Here is a 14,983-nt window from a genome sequence, read left to right on the forward strand (position 1 = left end):
TTTCAAAGACTAACAAGTAATAATAATAATTTCTAGAAGAAATTTTGTTGTTTTCATAGCACTCCATTCAGGCAAGTGAATTATGTGATGCACTAGAAAAGTCTAAGTTAGTTGACATATGCTGACTGTAACCCTGCTCAAATCAGCATTTGCAGTGGGTCGCGTGCATAGCAAAATTCACCTTGTTTATCCCCTTGAAATGGCTCAGGAATGACAGATTTTGGCAGTTAAAGTGAACAAAGAAAAAAATGGCTGTTACACAGCCCCAAAGTAAGAATTTAACCTCCTTCAGATGTTCACTGAATTCTTAAGGCTTTCCCTTTTCACATGAAATGTTTCATCATATCAAAAATATGCCACAGGACTTACACTTACAGAAAAACCTATTTATTTGGATGCTTTAAAAAGATACATATTAAATACTTAGAACCCTATTAGTTAATGTAAATTTTCAGTTGGAAATTTCAAGATTTTTTTAGGTTAGTCTTTCAGTAACATATCTGCTTCTATATTACAGCTTAATGATGTAACTATAGTCTAAAAAATTGTTCTTCTTTTTGTAGAGTAAAAAGATGATCATTCCTTGATCTGTCAATAATCACATAATAGCACTTTTTCATACCAGAAGTATAATAGTTATATAATGAAAATACAAGTATATATTTCTGAATATCAAAAACAGTACAGACATTCTTCATGTCAAACTCACAGTTTTCAGAAAAATATCCAAGTTTGCTCAGAGTGGAAGATGCATGTTTTGAAAACATGGCCAAAAAAGTGAGTGTTTGAAGCAGTAGAGTTCAGGGAGTAAATTTATTTGTATTTAAACATACAGTGCTTTCCATATTAAAGATGGAATCCATGGGTAAGGAAACAGCAATCTAAAGGCCAATATATTGTATATAATTGGGAAAAAACTAGAATGACAGCACTATATTATCTTAAATATAGATATTTTAAAATTTTTTTCAGACGCCTGCTACACAGTCAACTCCTAACATTGTTGAGCAAACAAATGAATGGATGAATACCAAAAATAATCTTTTGAATAAAATCATTAAGAGAAAACTACACAGATGGCCAACTGGCACATGAAAAGATGGTAAACATCGCTAATTATCAGAGAAATGTACATCAAAACCACAGGGAGATGTCACCTCACACCTGTCAGAACTACCATCAAAAAAACAAAAATGCTGGTGAGGATGCAGAGAAAAAGGAACCCTCCTACACTATTGGTAGGAATGTAAATTGGTCCAGCCACCAGGGAAAACACTATGGTGGTTCCTCAAAAAACTAAAAATAGAACTACCCTGTGATCCAGCAGTTCCACTCCTGAGTATATACACACTAATTTTAAAAGATATATGCTCCTCAATGTTCATAGCAGCATGTTCTACAATAGTCATGAACAAATACTCTTAAGTGTATTTGATAGCTACTCTGGAAACTAAATACCTAATGCATAAATTATTCTACTTGATTGAATTTCAGATTAAACTGCAGTTTTTCTAACACCTTGGAAATCATGCTGGTTTAGAACTTACATAATACTCAAATTAATATACTGCATTATTTAACAGTCATGTTTTAGGTGCTTTGTATAATCCCCAGAGCTCAAGCTCAAAAGAATGGATTTTGTTTTCTGTAAGAAGAAGTAACCCAGTATGTCACTTTAATCTGAAAATCCCTTCTTCTGGACTCAGTGGCTAAATTCGTGCTGCTGCTTTAAACTACCAAGAAAATGGTTTCACTATTATTAACAATAGCCAGCATAAGGATGATAGTTTACAATCAGTAAGCTCTTACAAAGAGCCCAGGCACTTTGGTAAGAATATTATATGCATTATCTCATTTAATTCTCATAATACTGGTATTCTTCTTCATCCTCTTTTTTTTTTTAAAAAAAGATGAGGAACCTGAGATTTAAAAACATTATACAATTCTCCCAAGCTAGTAAGTAGAGTTGAATTTACTAGTCTGTCTGACTGCAGAGCCTGAACTCTAACCACTGATAACCTCAGAATTTCTCAAAGTGTGCTGCATGTGACAATCCTGGGTGCGCAGCCCACAGACAAAAGTTACTTATTAACAGTTAATGCATGTTAGAAAGAAAAACAGCGATCACAACAAATCTCTCCCAGACCCTGTGGCTTAGAACAACAAGGTCAGGGTAGAAAACCAGTTCATTTTCTTTAATCAGACGGTTTAAGGAAAAGGATAAATAGTACAAATGGTAATCCAACACTGTGAAAATCAAGAAAGTAATAATTAACTAAAGGTTGAAAAACACTGGACTATATTTTTCAACACACAAGAAGAAAAATGAAGACTGGTTCACAGGACACTTAAGCCCCAGTCTTGACTGCACCCAACTACCAGCATGGTTTCACCATTCTGGACCTTAGTTTTTCTTATCTATAAAACATGAGCTTAAACTTTGGGATCTTAGAGCTCAAAAATGCATGATCCTAATGCCTTGGATCATTATTGCAATTTTATTGCAAGAGAAGACTCTTGAGAGTCCCTTGGACTGCAAGGAGATCAAATCAGTCAATCCAAATCAACCCTGAATATTCATTTGAAGGACTGATGCTGAAGCTGAAGCTCCAATACTTTGGCCACCTGATGCGAAAAGCCAACTCACTGGCAAAGACCCCCATGTTGGGAAAGATTGAGGACAAGAGAAGGGGGTGACAGAGGATGAGACAGTTGGATGGCATCACTGACTCAACAGACATGAGTTTAAGCAAACTCCAAGATATAGTGAAGGACAGGAAAGCCTGGCGTGCTGCAGTTCATGGGGTCACAGAGAGTCGGACACAATTTAGTAACTGAACAACAGTCTTTAGAGATACAGTCAACATAGATGCTGAGAGGTATACTCAAACAATATTGGTAAATTATCTTTTTGTTACTGATCCATGATAAGAGAATAAGCTGATCCAGAATGTGAAATACCTACATTAGTAAGCCCATTATTTAGTTTAGATGATTTTTTACAGCAAGATCTTCTCAATGAAGGAAGCTTCCACATTGATTTACATTCTATAGAAAGTTTCTTACTGAGTCACAGATCAGTAACAAACAGTTCAGCCCATGTACCTGAAGTGGCCTGCACATGAGAAATGGCAAATAAAACTTCTTGAAGTGTTTTTCTTTTGAAGAATCCAAAAAACAAGCACAAGATAAAAGGTTAAGGGGAATTTAATAGTGAGCCTGAAACAAATTTAATATTTTCTGCCCCTCTATAAAAAGCGTCCATTTGATTTTTCATGGAAAGCTGTTCGTGCTGATTGCCCAAGAGTTCTTACACAATAAAAGCATTTGGCTTTTTTTATCTGGAGAGTTTAGATGGAGGCAATGAGTAGCAGTATTAAATTTGTGAGGGGTCAATTCTAATTTTGGAGACAAACAAATTATAAATCTAGTGATTTCTGGAAGCTATCTGCAAAGTATTAATGGCTATAATTTGGAGATTCAGGGCTATAGGTACACTGTGATCATCTCTGGAAATCTTGGGTGTACATGAGATTTTCTGGAGGGAGAAAATATAATTAGCTTCTGTTTTAAAAACAATGTTCACAGTCAAAGTTTCCCCAGATAGTGTTTTGACATTTTCAACATTTTTTCTTTGTACTCCCAATAGGATCTCTACATTGCCCACACTGTCTAAAGATTCTTATTTCTGATCCAGAAGGACATGTTTTCCCTTCAGATTAGTAGTGCTAAAAGTCATTCAGAGCAAACTGAACAGTGCAAAACATTAGCAATTAGCTAAACAAAAACAAATCATACTTCCTACCTACTTCTAGGTAGGAAGAAAATGTAAGCCAAGAGAAACAACAATCAAAACGCACACTGTGCCAATAAGCCACACCTCACCAGCCCTATATTCCACCCAAATCCTTCCCCTGTGGGACTTATTTCTATAGAGACCATCTCTCAGTTCCACAAATAAAACTAGATGTTGCTAGGAAACAATCCGGCTTCTCAGGACACAGCTGAAAAGGAGTGGCTGCTTCCTACTAAGAGGTACAGAAACCTGAAGCTGTTCCTGCTGTATGTGCGTTTATGAAACTTATTTCACAGAGCCCAAGAGAGAACATGTTATGCATATTCCTTTAGTCATGACAGCCTTAAATTCAGGACAGCACTAAGGCAGACGCCAACATTCTTTTCCCATCCTAGCCCTGCACTCATTCTTTACTTTCAGGTCTTCTCTAAATTCATCATCTACCCTATCTCCCTTTAACAGGGGCCAAGAAAACTGTTTTGCATATTTCAAAATTTCTAAATACTCATTTGGAAGATTTTCCCCATCATGTCATTGATTTTATTAAACTTTTGAAAATTTCCACATGGGTTGGAGTTGCTACTTTGAAAATTTTATGTCAAATTTTGTTACTTCTCGTGAAAACAACCGAGTGGTTTTTACCTATATTAAAGCAGCCCAAACCATCTCTGAAGCAGTAACTACAGAGGTAGCCCACTCACTTTTCATCCTACCTTTGACAGTGGTTGTGTTCCTCTTTTTTCCTTTCTCATCTTAATAGCCATCCCAGCAGCTCAGTTAGGAATGACTGCTGGTACAAGAAAGGCTCACTACTGATGACTTAAACACGGGTGAAGATTTTTTCCTTTGGAGTGCCAGTCCAAGCTCTTTCTTTCTTCTCTGTAATCCTTGGCTCTTAATCTTCCTGACTGATAACTTATAATGGTTACATGTATATAACAAGTCAAGCGTCACATCCTTTCACCAGAGTCACAAGCACAAGAGAAAGTGGGGGTTAAAGACTCTCTTCATGAGGCTTTGGCTTTTCCTTGGAAAAGGAAGTTGCCCCAAAGTCTTCCCTTTACACATCACTGGCCAGAACTGGGTCATATGTGCACTCCTAGACTACTCACTACTTGGACTGCCACATTAGTTTAGACCCTTCTTAAGTCTAGAGAGGGCCTACTTGCCCTGAAAGCAAGGGCTTGCTGCCCACCTCCTAAACCCATAATGAAGCAGGAATCAGGAAATGGCTGTCAGTTAAAAATCACAGAGCTGCCATCCCTCCCTTACCACATGGGATGGCCAAGTTGTCACAGAAGTAAGGCTGTCTCTAGTCTAGAAGTCAAAATAATCCATCCAGAATGAGATGAACAAGCCCCAGGAGAGAAAGGGCTATCTCTCCTTAAATCAAGGCCTCTTACTCTCACTTTGAGGTCCCAGATAAGTCAATCTATCTTTTAAACACAGCTGTGGTTCTTCAACTATATAAATGACCCATGCTTAATATTTCAGAAGTTAGTACCTGGGCCTTTTAAAGTCATTTATTGTGGAAGACCTGTTAAAAACCAACAGTGTGTCTGAAAATACCACATATCTTATTCTACCTCATGATACTTCTATTCCTGAATGCTTGTCTCTGTGTTCATCCATCCTTTTAAGAGGTCTGAGGGCACTAACTCCTCACCCCTCTTCCGTGCTAGGGATCTAAAACTATTTGAAAATATACTAAGGAGACAAACATATGGGACTCAAACTACCACTTACTATTTATTCAGAGTTCTCTGGAAATGGCTAGATGGGGAAATTAAGTGGAACCTCTTATCACCCATCCTAAATCAAAAGTAGGGGAGAAACTTCTGCTCCAGGCTATATGGTAGTAATTAGTTCCAGGCTTGTCTTCCTAATGAAATGACTGTAAAACTAGTAAGCAGTTATTTTATGACATTGCACAATAGACTAAAATCCCAGAGAGAAGGGAAACTTATAAGGTGACTCCATGACCATCCTGATCTTATCCGGGGAACAATTTCCTGAGTGCAGCACAGGGAGCTAGAGTTCATGACAGTTCTAATGAGCTAAGGAGGCAGCAATCAGAGTTTGGGTCAACTAAAGTGGCTAGAATCTGCAGGCAAGGCACTGGAAAGAGTGAGGAGGGAATAAAGGGGATCCCCCACAAGCCTTTGGCTGTGGTCTGGGCTGCATACGTGCAGGGTGAGACTACCAAGGCTTTCCAGAGAATAGCTGCTCCAGGGCTGAGAGTGCAATGGAGTTAAAGTAGTCAAGCAGTTCTGGAGAACACTGGAATTACAGACCAGCCAGAGAGAATGGTTAACGTTCCAGGCATCTGGCTAAGACATCAGAAATGGCATTACTTACGAATAAGCACAAAGTCCTAGAGTAAAGCCCACAAAAAACCTACTCTAACAAAACCCCAAATCAAGTCCTAACAAAATCCATAAAGGAGACTAAACCTGAAGACTGAATCTCATTAAGTTAGAAGAGCTGGATAACTATATTAGGCTTTCCACAGATACATTCTAACCAAGTGTTAAATCATAGCTAGTAAGTTCAGGGAAATAAATCATCCAACCAGAATAAAAATAAACATTAAAATTAAAAGTATGCCACAGAACTCAGAATTTCTACAATACAGAATCCTCAATGTCCACTGTAAAGTGAAAAAATGCAAAGAAACAGGAAAATGGGACTCACAGTCAACAGAAAAACAGACAATAAAAAGAGACCCTTAGATAAGCCCTCCTCTAAGATTAGATATAGCAGACAATTTAAAGCAGATACATTCAAATCAATTCAAATAACCGAAAAAAGATATGGCCTGACAGAGTTAAGATATATCAGACTCTCATAAGATAAATTAAAACTATAAAAAGGGAAATGCATAGTCTATCAAGAAAAATAAATGACCCAATCAAAAAATGGGCCAAAGAACTAAATAGACATTTCTCCAAAGAAGACATAAAGATGGCTAACAAACACATGAAAAGATGCTCAACATCACTCATTATCAGAGAAATGCAAATCAAAACCACTATGAGGTACCATTTCACACCAGTCAGAATGGCTGCAATCCAAAAGTCTACAAGTAATAAATGCTGGAGAGGGTGTGGAGAAAAGGGAACCCTCTTACACTGTTGGTGGGAATGCAAACTAGTGCAGCCACTATGGAGAACAGTGTGGAGATTCCTTAAAAAACTGGAAATAGACATGCCTTATGATCCAGCAATCCCACTGCTGGGCATACACACTGAGAAAACCAGAAGGGAAAGAGACACGAGTACCCCAATGTTCATCGCAGCACTGTTTATAATAGCCAGGACATGGAAGCAACCTAGATGTCCATCAGCAGATGAATGGATAAGAAAGCAGTGGTACATATACACAATGGAGTATTATTCAGCCATTAAAAAGAATACATTTGAATCAGTTCTAATGAGGTGGATGAAACTGGAGCCTATTATACAGAGTGAAGTAAGCCAGAAAGAAAAACACCAATACAGTATACTAACGCATATATATGGAATTTAGAAAGATGGTAACAGTAACCCTGTGTACGAGACAGCAAAAGAGACACTGATGTATAGAACAGTCTTATGGACTCTGTGGGAGAGGGAGAGGGTGGGAAGATTTGGGAGAATGGCATTGAAACATGTAAATATCATGTATGAAATGAGATGCCAGTCCAGGTTCGATGCACGATACTGGATGCTTGGGGCTGGTGCACTGGGACGACCCAGAGGGATGGAATGGGGAGGGAGGAGGGAGGAGGGTTCAGGATGGGGAACACATGTATACCTGTGGCGGATTCATTTTGATATTTGGCAAATCTAATACAGTTATGTAAAGTTTAAAAATAAAATAAAATTAAAAAAAAAAAAAAAAAGAAAAGTCAAATAACTGAAATTTTTAAATCCACTGAACAGGCCTAACAGGAGAATGAAGAAAAACAAAAAGAAAAGTAGGCAAACTAGGTTGAATTCTAATACTAAAGAGATTAAAGCAAAATTAACCAGAGCCTCAGAACCTTAAAGAACAACATGTAACATATGTGTAACTGAAGTCTCAGAAAAAGAAGTTCTCAGAAAAAAGAAAAAAATATCCAAAGAATTCATGACCAAACTTTTCACAATTTTCATTAAAAATATTTACTTAAAAAGTTTAAAGAATCCCAACCAATATAGATAAAAAGAAAATCACACCTAGGTACATTATAGACAAACTGTTGAAAACCAAGATAAAGAAAAAAATATTGAAAGTAGCCAAAGGGAAAAAAAGAGACACAATACATACAGGCAATCAAAAATATCATGAGGATATGTGAGAAAGACACAGAGAAAACTTGAAATTAACTAAAGAAGAACAGCACTTTTCAAGAGATATATTTGCCAAAATATTTTCCTAGCTATATCCTTGGGCTAATTCTCGATTTAGACCTCTGATCTATACTCTAGAAAGTGAAATAAATACAAGAACACCAAGATTTTGTGACTTGGGAATAAGATAAACTTGGCCTTCCTTTCCTTATTTCCTTCTCAGTTAAATATAGATAAAGAACTAAAACAAGAGGGATGCAGAAACAGAAAGACGGTGGGGGAAAAACTATAAAGTAATATAGTTTATATTATAATACAGTAATAGGAATCATTGTCTTAAGTGATTCTAGCATCTTACAGATTAAAGTGTTTTTGTTGTGTACACTGTCTTAAGTGATTCTAGCATCTTACAGATTAAATTGTTGTGGTTTAGTCGCTAAGTCATCTCCATTTCTTTTGCAACCCCATGGACTGCAGCCATCAGGCTCTTCTGTCCATGGGATTTCCCAGGCAAGAATACTGGAGTGGGTTGCCTTTCCTTCTCCAGAAGATCATCCTGACCCAGGGATCAAACCCACTTCTCCTGCTTTGGCAAGCAGACTCTTTACCACTAAGCCACCAGGGGAGCCCACAAATTAAGATATTCACAAAAAAAAAAAAAAAAAAGATATTCACACACAAAAAAGGAATCACCCTATGCAAGAAAATAAAATTGTATCCCAAAATATGACACATAAAAAAATCATCTAAGAAAACACAATATGCTATTTGTAGCTTAATGTTAAGCATTACAAAATCTTAAGTGAGGGAAAAAAAAGGAAAAAATATGAGAAAAGTGAAAAGAAAAATGTTTCATAAAATCCAAAAGGGCAAAAATTACATCAAAACCACAAGAGTTACCTCTAAAGTCACATCAAAACTGCAATATTCTTTTGTGAACAGAATAGATATTAGATATAAACATATAATTTTAAAATCATGTATCTCCCTCACTATAAACATATATTTAAACACACCAGGGGAAAATGCTGAACTCTGAAGACTTTTCCTCCCCTTTTTCTTTTTGTCATAAGAGGAAATAGAAAAATTAAAATTCATTGAATTTTTGTTTCAATTTCTTGCTATCTAGCATGATTCAGCATTAAAATTTCCATAAGTAAATATAAATCAATTTTATTTTAGTCAATATAAAATTGTCCAGAGAAACAAAGTGCCATCAAGGGTATTACTTTGCCTCAACTAGGGTTTCTCAACAGTGTGCTGACATGTGAGGATAGATAATTCTTTGTTGTGAGGGGGTGTCCTCTGCATTGTAGGCTGTTTGGCAGCATCACTGATCTCCCATTTCCCCTATCCAGTTCTGCCAAACAAAAACATCGCCAAACACTGCCAAATGTCCCGTAGAGGAAGTAGGCAAATTGCCCCTGGTAGAGAAGCAGTGCATAAACTAGTTTTCCCACCCTACTGCCACTCTGTTCACACACACACACACACACATAAAGTGCTTGGCTTATAATCTACATTGAAAGGAACAATGTCTTCTGATAAGACATCTGTTGTTAATTTTTTTTTTTTTTAAAGAACTCCCTTCATGCAGCGATAAAGCTCTCCAACTTTGGGGAATGTTAAGATTTTCTTACTAGATTTGATTTAGATTTCTTTATGACTGGTTAGTAGGTTTTACTTCTGCTTTCAACTCAAGTAACAGATATTCTATTTTCTGGGACATGGTAATTCATCATGAACTCACCTATAAAAAGAGATGCAAATCAGCTAAACAGGGTTGGGACACTTTCATTAAAACAAATAGCAACCTATTTCTAAGTCATTTGTTAGAAGACTATGACACTTTCTTTACCTAATTGATCTAAGATACATCAAGGAATTTTGAAATAAAAAGATACTTTAGACTGCAAGTTATTCTTAATGTAATTCAACCTTCTGAAAATACAGAACATTTTTTATATCAGTTATCTAAATCTGAACATCTTTTCCATTGGTTTAAAAATACTTGTAAATGTTTATAGCCACCTCTTTCCAAAATGCAGCTAATGATCAAGGGTAAAGTGAAGTTTTAAAAAGAAAATACTGCAGGTTCTGATGTTTAATTAGGGGAGAAATTAAACACAGAATTCATATCAGCAAAGGTATTTATAACTGTTGTTTCCCCTACCCCAATGAAGAAGAAAAAAATTCCCAGGATATGGCTGTTTTAATTTATGTATGTGAATTTCTTCCCAGGAGAAAACATAGAATAGTATAATGTCAGAGCAAAATGTATGCGCTAAGTCACAAGCAAGTCCAGTTCATTTGACTTACCTATGTGATATAGTCCTATCCAATCACTGGGATCCACCTCCTCTTTAATGTCCCAGAAGATGATGAGGTTCTGGGCTTGCCCCAGAGTGTACTCATACATGCTGGCCGTCAAGCTGGAGCGGCTCTCAGAGGTCACCAGATCTGTGTCACTGTTGGCCCGCTGTAGGGTCATATTCTCTGTCATGGAGCTCTGGGCAGCCAGGCTCTGGAGGTTCTCTGGACTCAGGGTGTACCGCATCTGGGGATTTCGACGCCTTACAAAAAGCAGGTGCTCCCGGGCTGAGCTAGCCATCCCGTCTGCCTCTCTGAAGTTGACTTCCTACAAAGCTGTAGAGACAAACACATACAAAGCATTAGCATTACAATGCAAGGAATTACATTTAAGCTTCCCAGACAATGACTTTATGAGTGTTTGTTAAAGCCTAACCCACGCAATAATCTGCTGTCAAAATAAAACCTACTACTCTACTGTCAACTGATGATGTCAGAAACAACTTCCATAGGCTGAGGTCACATGATGGCAAAGGTCATCAAACACCTGTGGCCTCAATTTCATTACTGGGCACAGTGTCCTCATAGCAATTAAGAAGGGGCTTTCCCTACCATCACTTTTATGTCTATCCTTCCTCCTTCAGAAATAGCATCATCCTCTCCTTCACCCAACTCACATATTTATTTGTTGATGCAATTAAATTTTAAAATAGCAAGACAGAAAATTTTGACCCATGTTAAACAGAGTTGAAATACACCAGTGAGGACAAGTTCATGTGCTCAATTTCCTTCTCATAGGAATAAAACCCACCAAATCCTTCTTCAGGAACTTGCCCAAATGTTACCTCCTCACTTACATATAGTTGACCATTCCATTTAAAACTGCAACATCCAAGCATTTCCCACCCCTGCTTCCTTGCTTTACTTTTCTCAAAAGCAATTACCATGATCTGCTGTACCACAGAGCACCATGCACTTATTTGGTTCTTGTGTATTTTCCCCCACAAGAAGGTAAGCTTGGGGAAAGAACAGTCTGCTCAATAAAAGGTGATTGGAAAAACGGGGCAACCATGTGAAAAGAATGCAACTGGACCACTACCTTGCACCATACACAAAAAACCAACTAAAAATGGATTAAAAACTTGAAGACCTGAAACCATAAAACTCCTAGAAGAAAACACAGACCAAAATTTCTTTGACTTAAATCGTTGCAATATTTTTTTTTTTTTTTGGTCTGTTTCCTAAGGCAAAGGAAACAAAAGCAAAAGTAAATAAATGGTATCTAACTAAACTTAAAAGTTTTGGCATGGTAAAGGAAATTACTGATGAAACAAAAGGACAACCTACTGAATGGAAGAAAATATTTGTAAATGATATGACTGATAAGGAGCTAAACATGAGGAGATGATATATACTGATAAGGAGCTAAATAATCTGATAAGGAGCCAAAATATACAAAGAGCTCATGCAACTCAATATCAAAAAAAAAAACACAACCCAATTAAAATATAGGCAGAAGATCTGAATAGACATTTTTCCAAAGAACACATACAGATGGCAAACAGGCACAAGAAAAAATGCTCAAAATTACTAATCATCAGGGAAATGCAATTCAAAACCACAATGAGATATCCCCCTCATACCTGTCAGAATGGCTACCATCAAAAGCCAAACAAATAACAAATGTTGGCTACGACATGGAGAAAAGGAAACTCTCCTGCACTGTTGGAGGCAATGTAAATCAGTACAGCCATTATGGAAAACCATATGGAGATTTTTCAAAATATTAAAAATAGAACTACCATATGATATAGCAAGGAGATCAAATCAGTCAATCTTAAGGGAGATCAACCCTGAATATTCACTGGAAGGACTGATGCCGAAGCTAAAGCTCCAGTATTTTGGTCATCTAATGTGAACAGACAACTCATTGGAAAAGTCCCTGATGCTGGGAAAGATTGAGGGCACAAGGAGAACAGGGCATCAAAGGATGAGATGGCTGGACAGCATCACCGATGCAATGAACATGAACCTGGGCAAATTAGGGGAGATGTTGAGGGACAGGGCGGCCTGGCTTGCTGCGGTCCATGGGGTCACCAAGACTTGAACATGACTGGGCAACTGAACAAGAACAACAACAACAGTGATACAGCAATTCCACTTCTGGGTATACATCCAAAAGAAATGAAAACAGGATCTCAAAGAGACATCTACACTCCCCCCTGTTCACTGCTGTGTTATGTGAAATAGCCAAAATATGTAGACAACCTAAGTGTCATTTAATGAATAAATGGATAAAGAAGATGCAATATTGATGTATGTATGCAATACATACATTGGAATATTATCCATTTGTGAGAAAGAAGAAAATCCTGCTGTTTGGAATAACATAGCTGAACACTGAAGCATCATGCTAAGTGAAATAAGTCAGAGAAAGAAATTATCTCACTTATATGTGGAATCTAATTTAAAAAGAAAAGTCAAACAGCTAGAAACAAACCAAAAGAGTGGTAACCATGGGCTGCAAGATGGGAATAATGGGGAGGTTGGTAAAGGCTACAAACTCTCAATTTTCAGATGAATAAGGTTTGAGGAGCTAAAGTGAACGATGAATGACTACAGTTAATGACACCATATTATATAATTGAAATTTGCTAAGAGAGCAGAATTTAAATGTACTTATCAAAAAAAATAATAAAAGAGGTGATGAAGGTGTTCATTAACTGGATGGTGGGAATCCTTTCACAATGTACACAAATATCAAATCATCATGATGTAAATGTTAAATATCTTACAATTGCATTATCAATTATACCACAATAAAGCTGAGAATTAAAAAGAAAAAAAAAGAATGTAAGCTTCACAAATGCATGTTTGGTCACAGCTTCATCTCCAGCGTTTTCAACAGTGCCTCGTAAACAGTTCAGTTCAGTCGCTCAGTTGTGTCCAACTCTTTGCAACCCCATGGACCGCAGCACACCAAGCTTCCCCATCCAGCACCAACTCCTAGACCTTGCTCAAACTCATGTCCATTAAGCTGGTGATGCCATCCAATCATCTTATCCTCTGTCATCCCCTTCTCCTCCTGCCTTCAATTTTTCCCAACATCAGGATCTTTTCCAGTGAGTCAGTTCTTTGCATCAGGTGGCCACAGTATTGGAGCCTCAGTTTCAGCATCAGCCCTTCCAATGAATATTCAGGACTGATTTCCTTTAGGATTGACTGGTTGGATCTCCTTGCAGTCCAACGGTCTCTCAAGAGTCTTCTCCAACACCACAGTTCAAAACTATCAATTCTTTGGCACTAAGCTTTCTTTATACTCCAACTCTCATATCCATACATGACTACCGGAAAAGCCATAGCTTTGACCAGATAGACCTTTGTTTGCAAAGTAATGTTTCCGCTTTTTAATATGCTGTCTAAGCTGGTCACAGCTTTTCTTCCAAGCAAGCATCTTTTAATTTCATGGCTGCAATCACCATCTGCAGTGATTTTGGAGCCCAAGAAAATAAAGTTTGTTACTGCTTCCATTGTTTCCCCATCTATTTGTCATGAAGTGATGAGACCGATGCCATGATCTTCATTTTTTGAATGGTAAGTTTTAAGCCAGATTTTTCATGCTCCTTTTTTACTTTCATCAAAAGGCTCTTTAGTTTCCCTTTGCTTTCTGCCATAAGGGTGTTTTCATCTGCATATCTGAGGTTATTGATATTTGTCCCGACAATCTTGGTTCCAGTTTATGCTTCATCCAGCATTTCACATGATGTACTCTGCATATACCCAGCATTTCACATGATGTACTCTACATATAAGTTAAATAAGTAGCAAGACAATATACAGCCTTGACGTACTCCTTTCCCAATTTGGACCAGTAGGTAGTACAAAGTAGGTATCAATAAATGTTGAATAAGCAGATCAGTGACCAGTGAGCATCCTTCTCCAAGATACCCGTTAAGTTCCTAGGAGACACTCCTTACTATCTCCTAGATACTCACGACTTAACACCTTGAGTCCCTTTTCTGCGCCTGGTTTCTAACTGGTCCACAATATTTCTACCATCTGGATCATGATAAGTTATTTCCTTTGGCTCCCATCTAAAAGAACAAAGCCTTCCCTGTTTGAACTTAGATTCAGCCCCCTGCTGGCTCACTTTGAGTCTAGTCATAGATACCCATTTTCTTCTCCATTGCCAGACTCTGACAAAGATTCTTTCCAAGACCTCTGTACTTTATTAAAAAAACGAAGATCATGGCATCTGGTCATATCACTTCATGGAAAATAGATGGGGAAACAATGGAAACAGTGACAAACTTTATTTTGCTGGGCTCCAAAATCACTGTAGATGGTTGACTGTAGCCATGAAATTATAATGTTTGGCTCTACATAGAATGAATATGGCTCTCTTCTTCACTATCTCTTTCATGACTACTTCATTCACCAATAGGTTTATGGATTTAACATTTACTCTGCATCCCCAGTACCTGCTGGCCTCTTCAACATATTACATCTTTTCAAAAGACCACTCCTATAAGGTGTTCTAGAAAGTTAACTAGAACTTTCATTA

The 14,983-nt window shown here is 37.4% G+C and overlaps 1 protein-coding gene across 3 annotated transcripts in view; it reads right to left on the minus strand.

Annotated features, from left to right (window-relative positions):
- Nucleotides 1-14,983, minus strand: part of HECW2 (HECT, C2 and WW domain containing E3 ubiquitin protein ligase 2) — a 434,970-nt gene that overhangs the window by 238,457 nt on the left and 181,530 nt on the right. For all 3 annotated transcript variants that reach the window (XM_006078135.4, XM_044936746.2, XM_025277874.3), the window contains exon 2: nt 10,429-10,755. In XM_006078135.4, the coding sequence (XP_006078197.3) occupies nt 10,429-10,720 (292 nt within the window). In that variant the 5' untranslated portion in view covers nt 10,721-10,755. The remainder of the gene's footprint in view (nt 1-10,428; nt 10,756-14,983) is intronic.

This window comes from Bubalus bubalis, chromosome 2 (assembly GCF_019923935.1).
Source record: "Bubalus bubalis isolate 160015118507 breed Murrah chromosome 2, NDDB_SH_1, whole genome shotgun sequence".
NCBI classification, from domain to species: domain Eukaryota; kingdom Metazoa; phylum Chordata; class Mammalia; order Artiodactyla; family Bovidae; genus Bubalus; species Bubalus bubalis.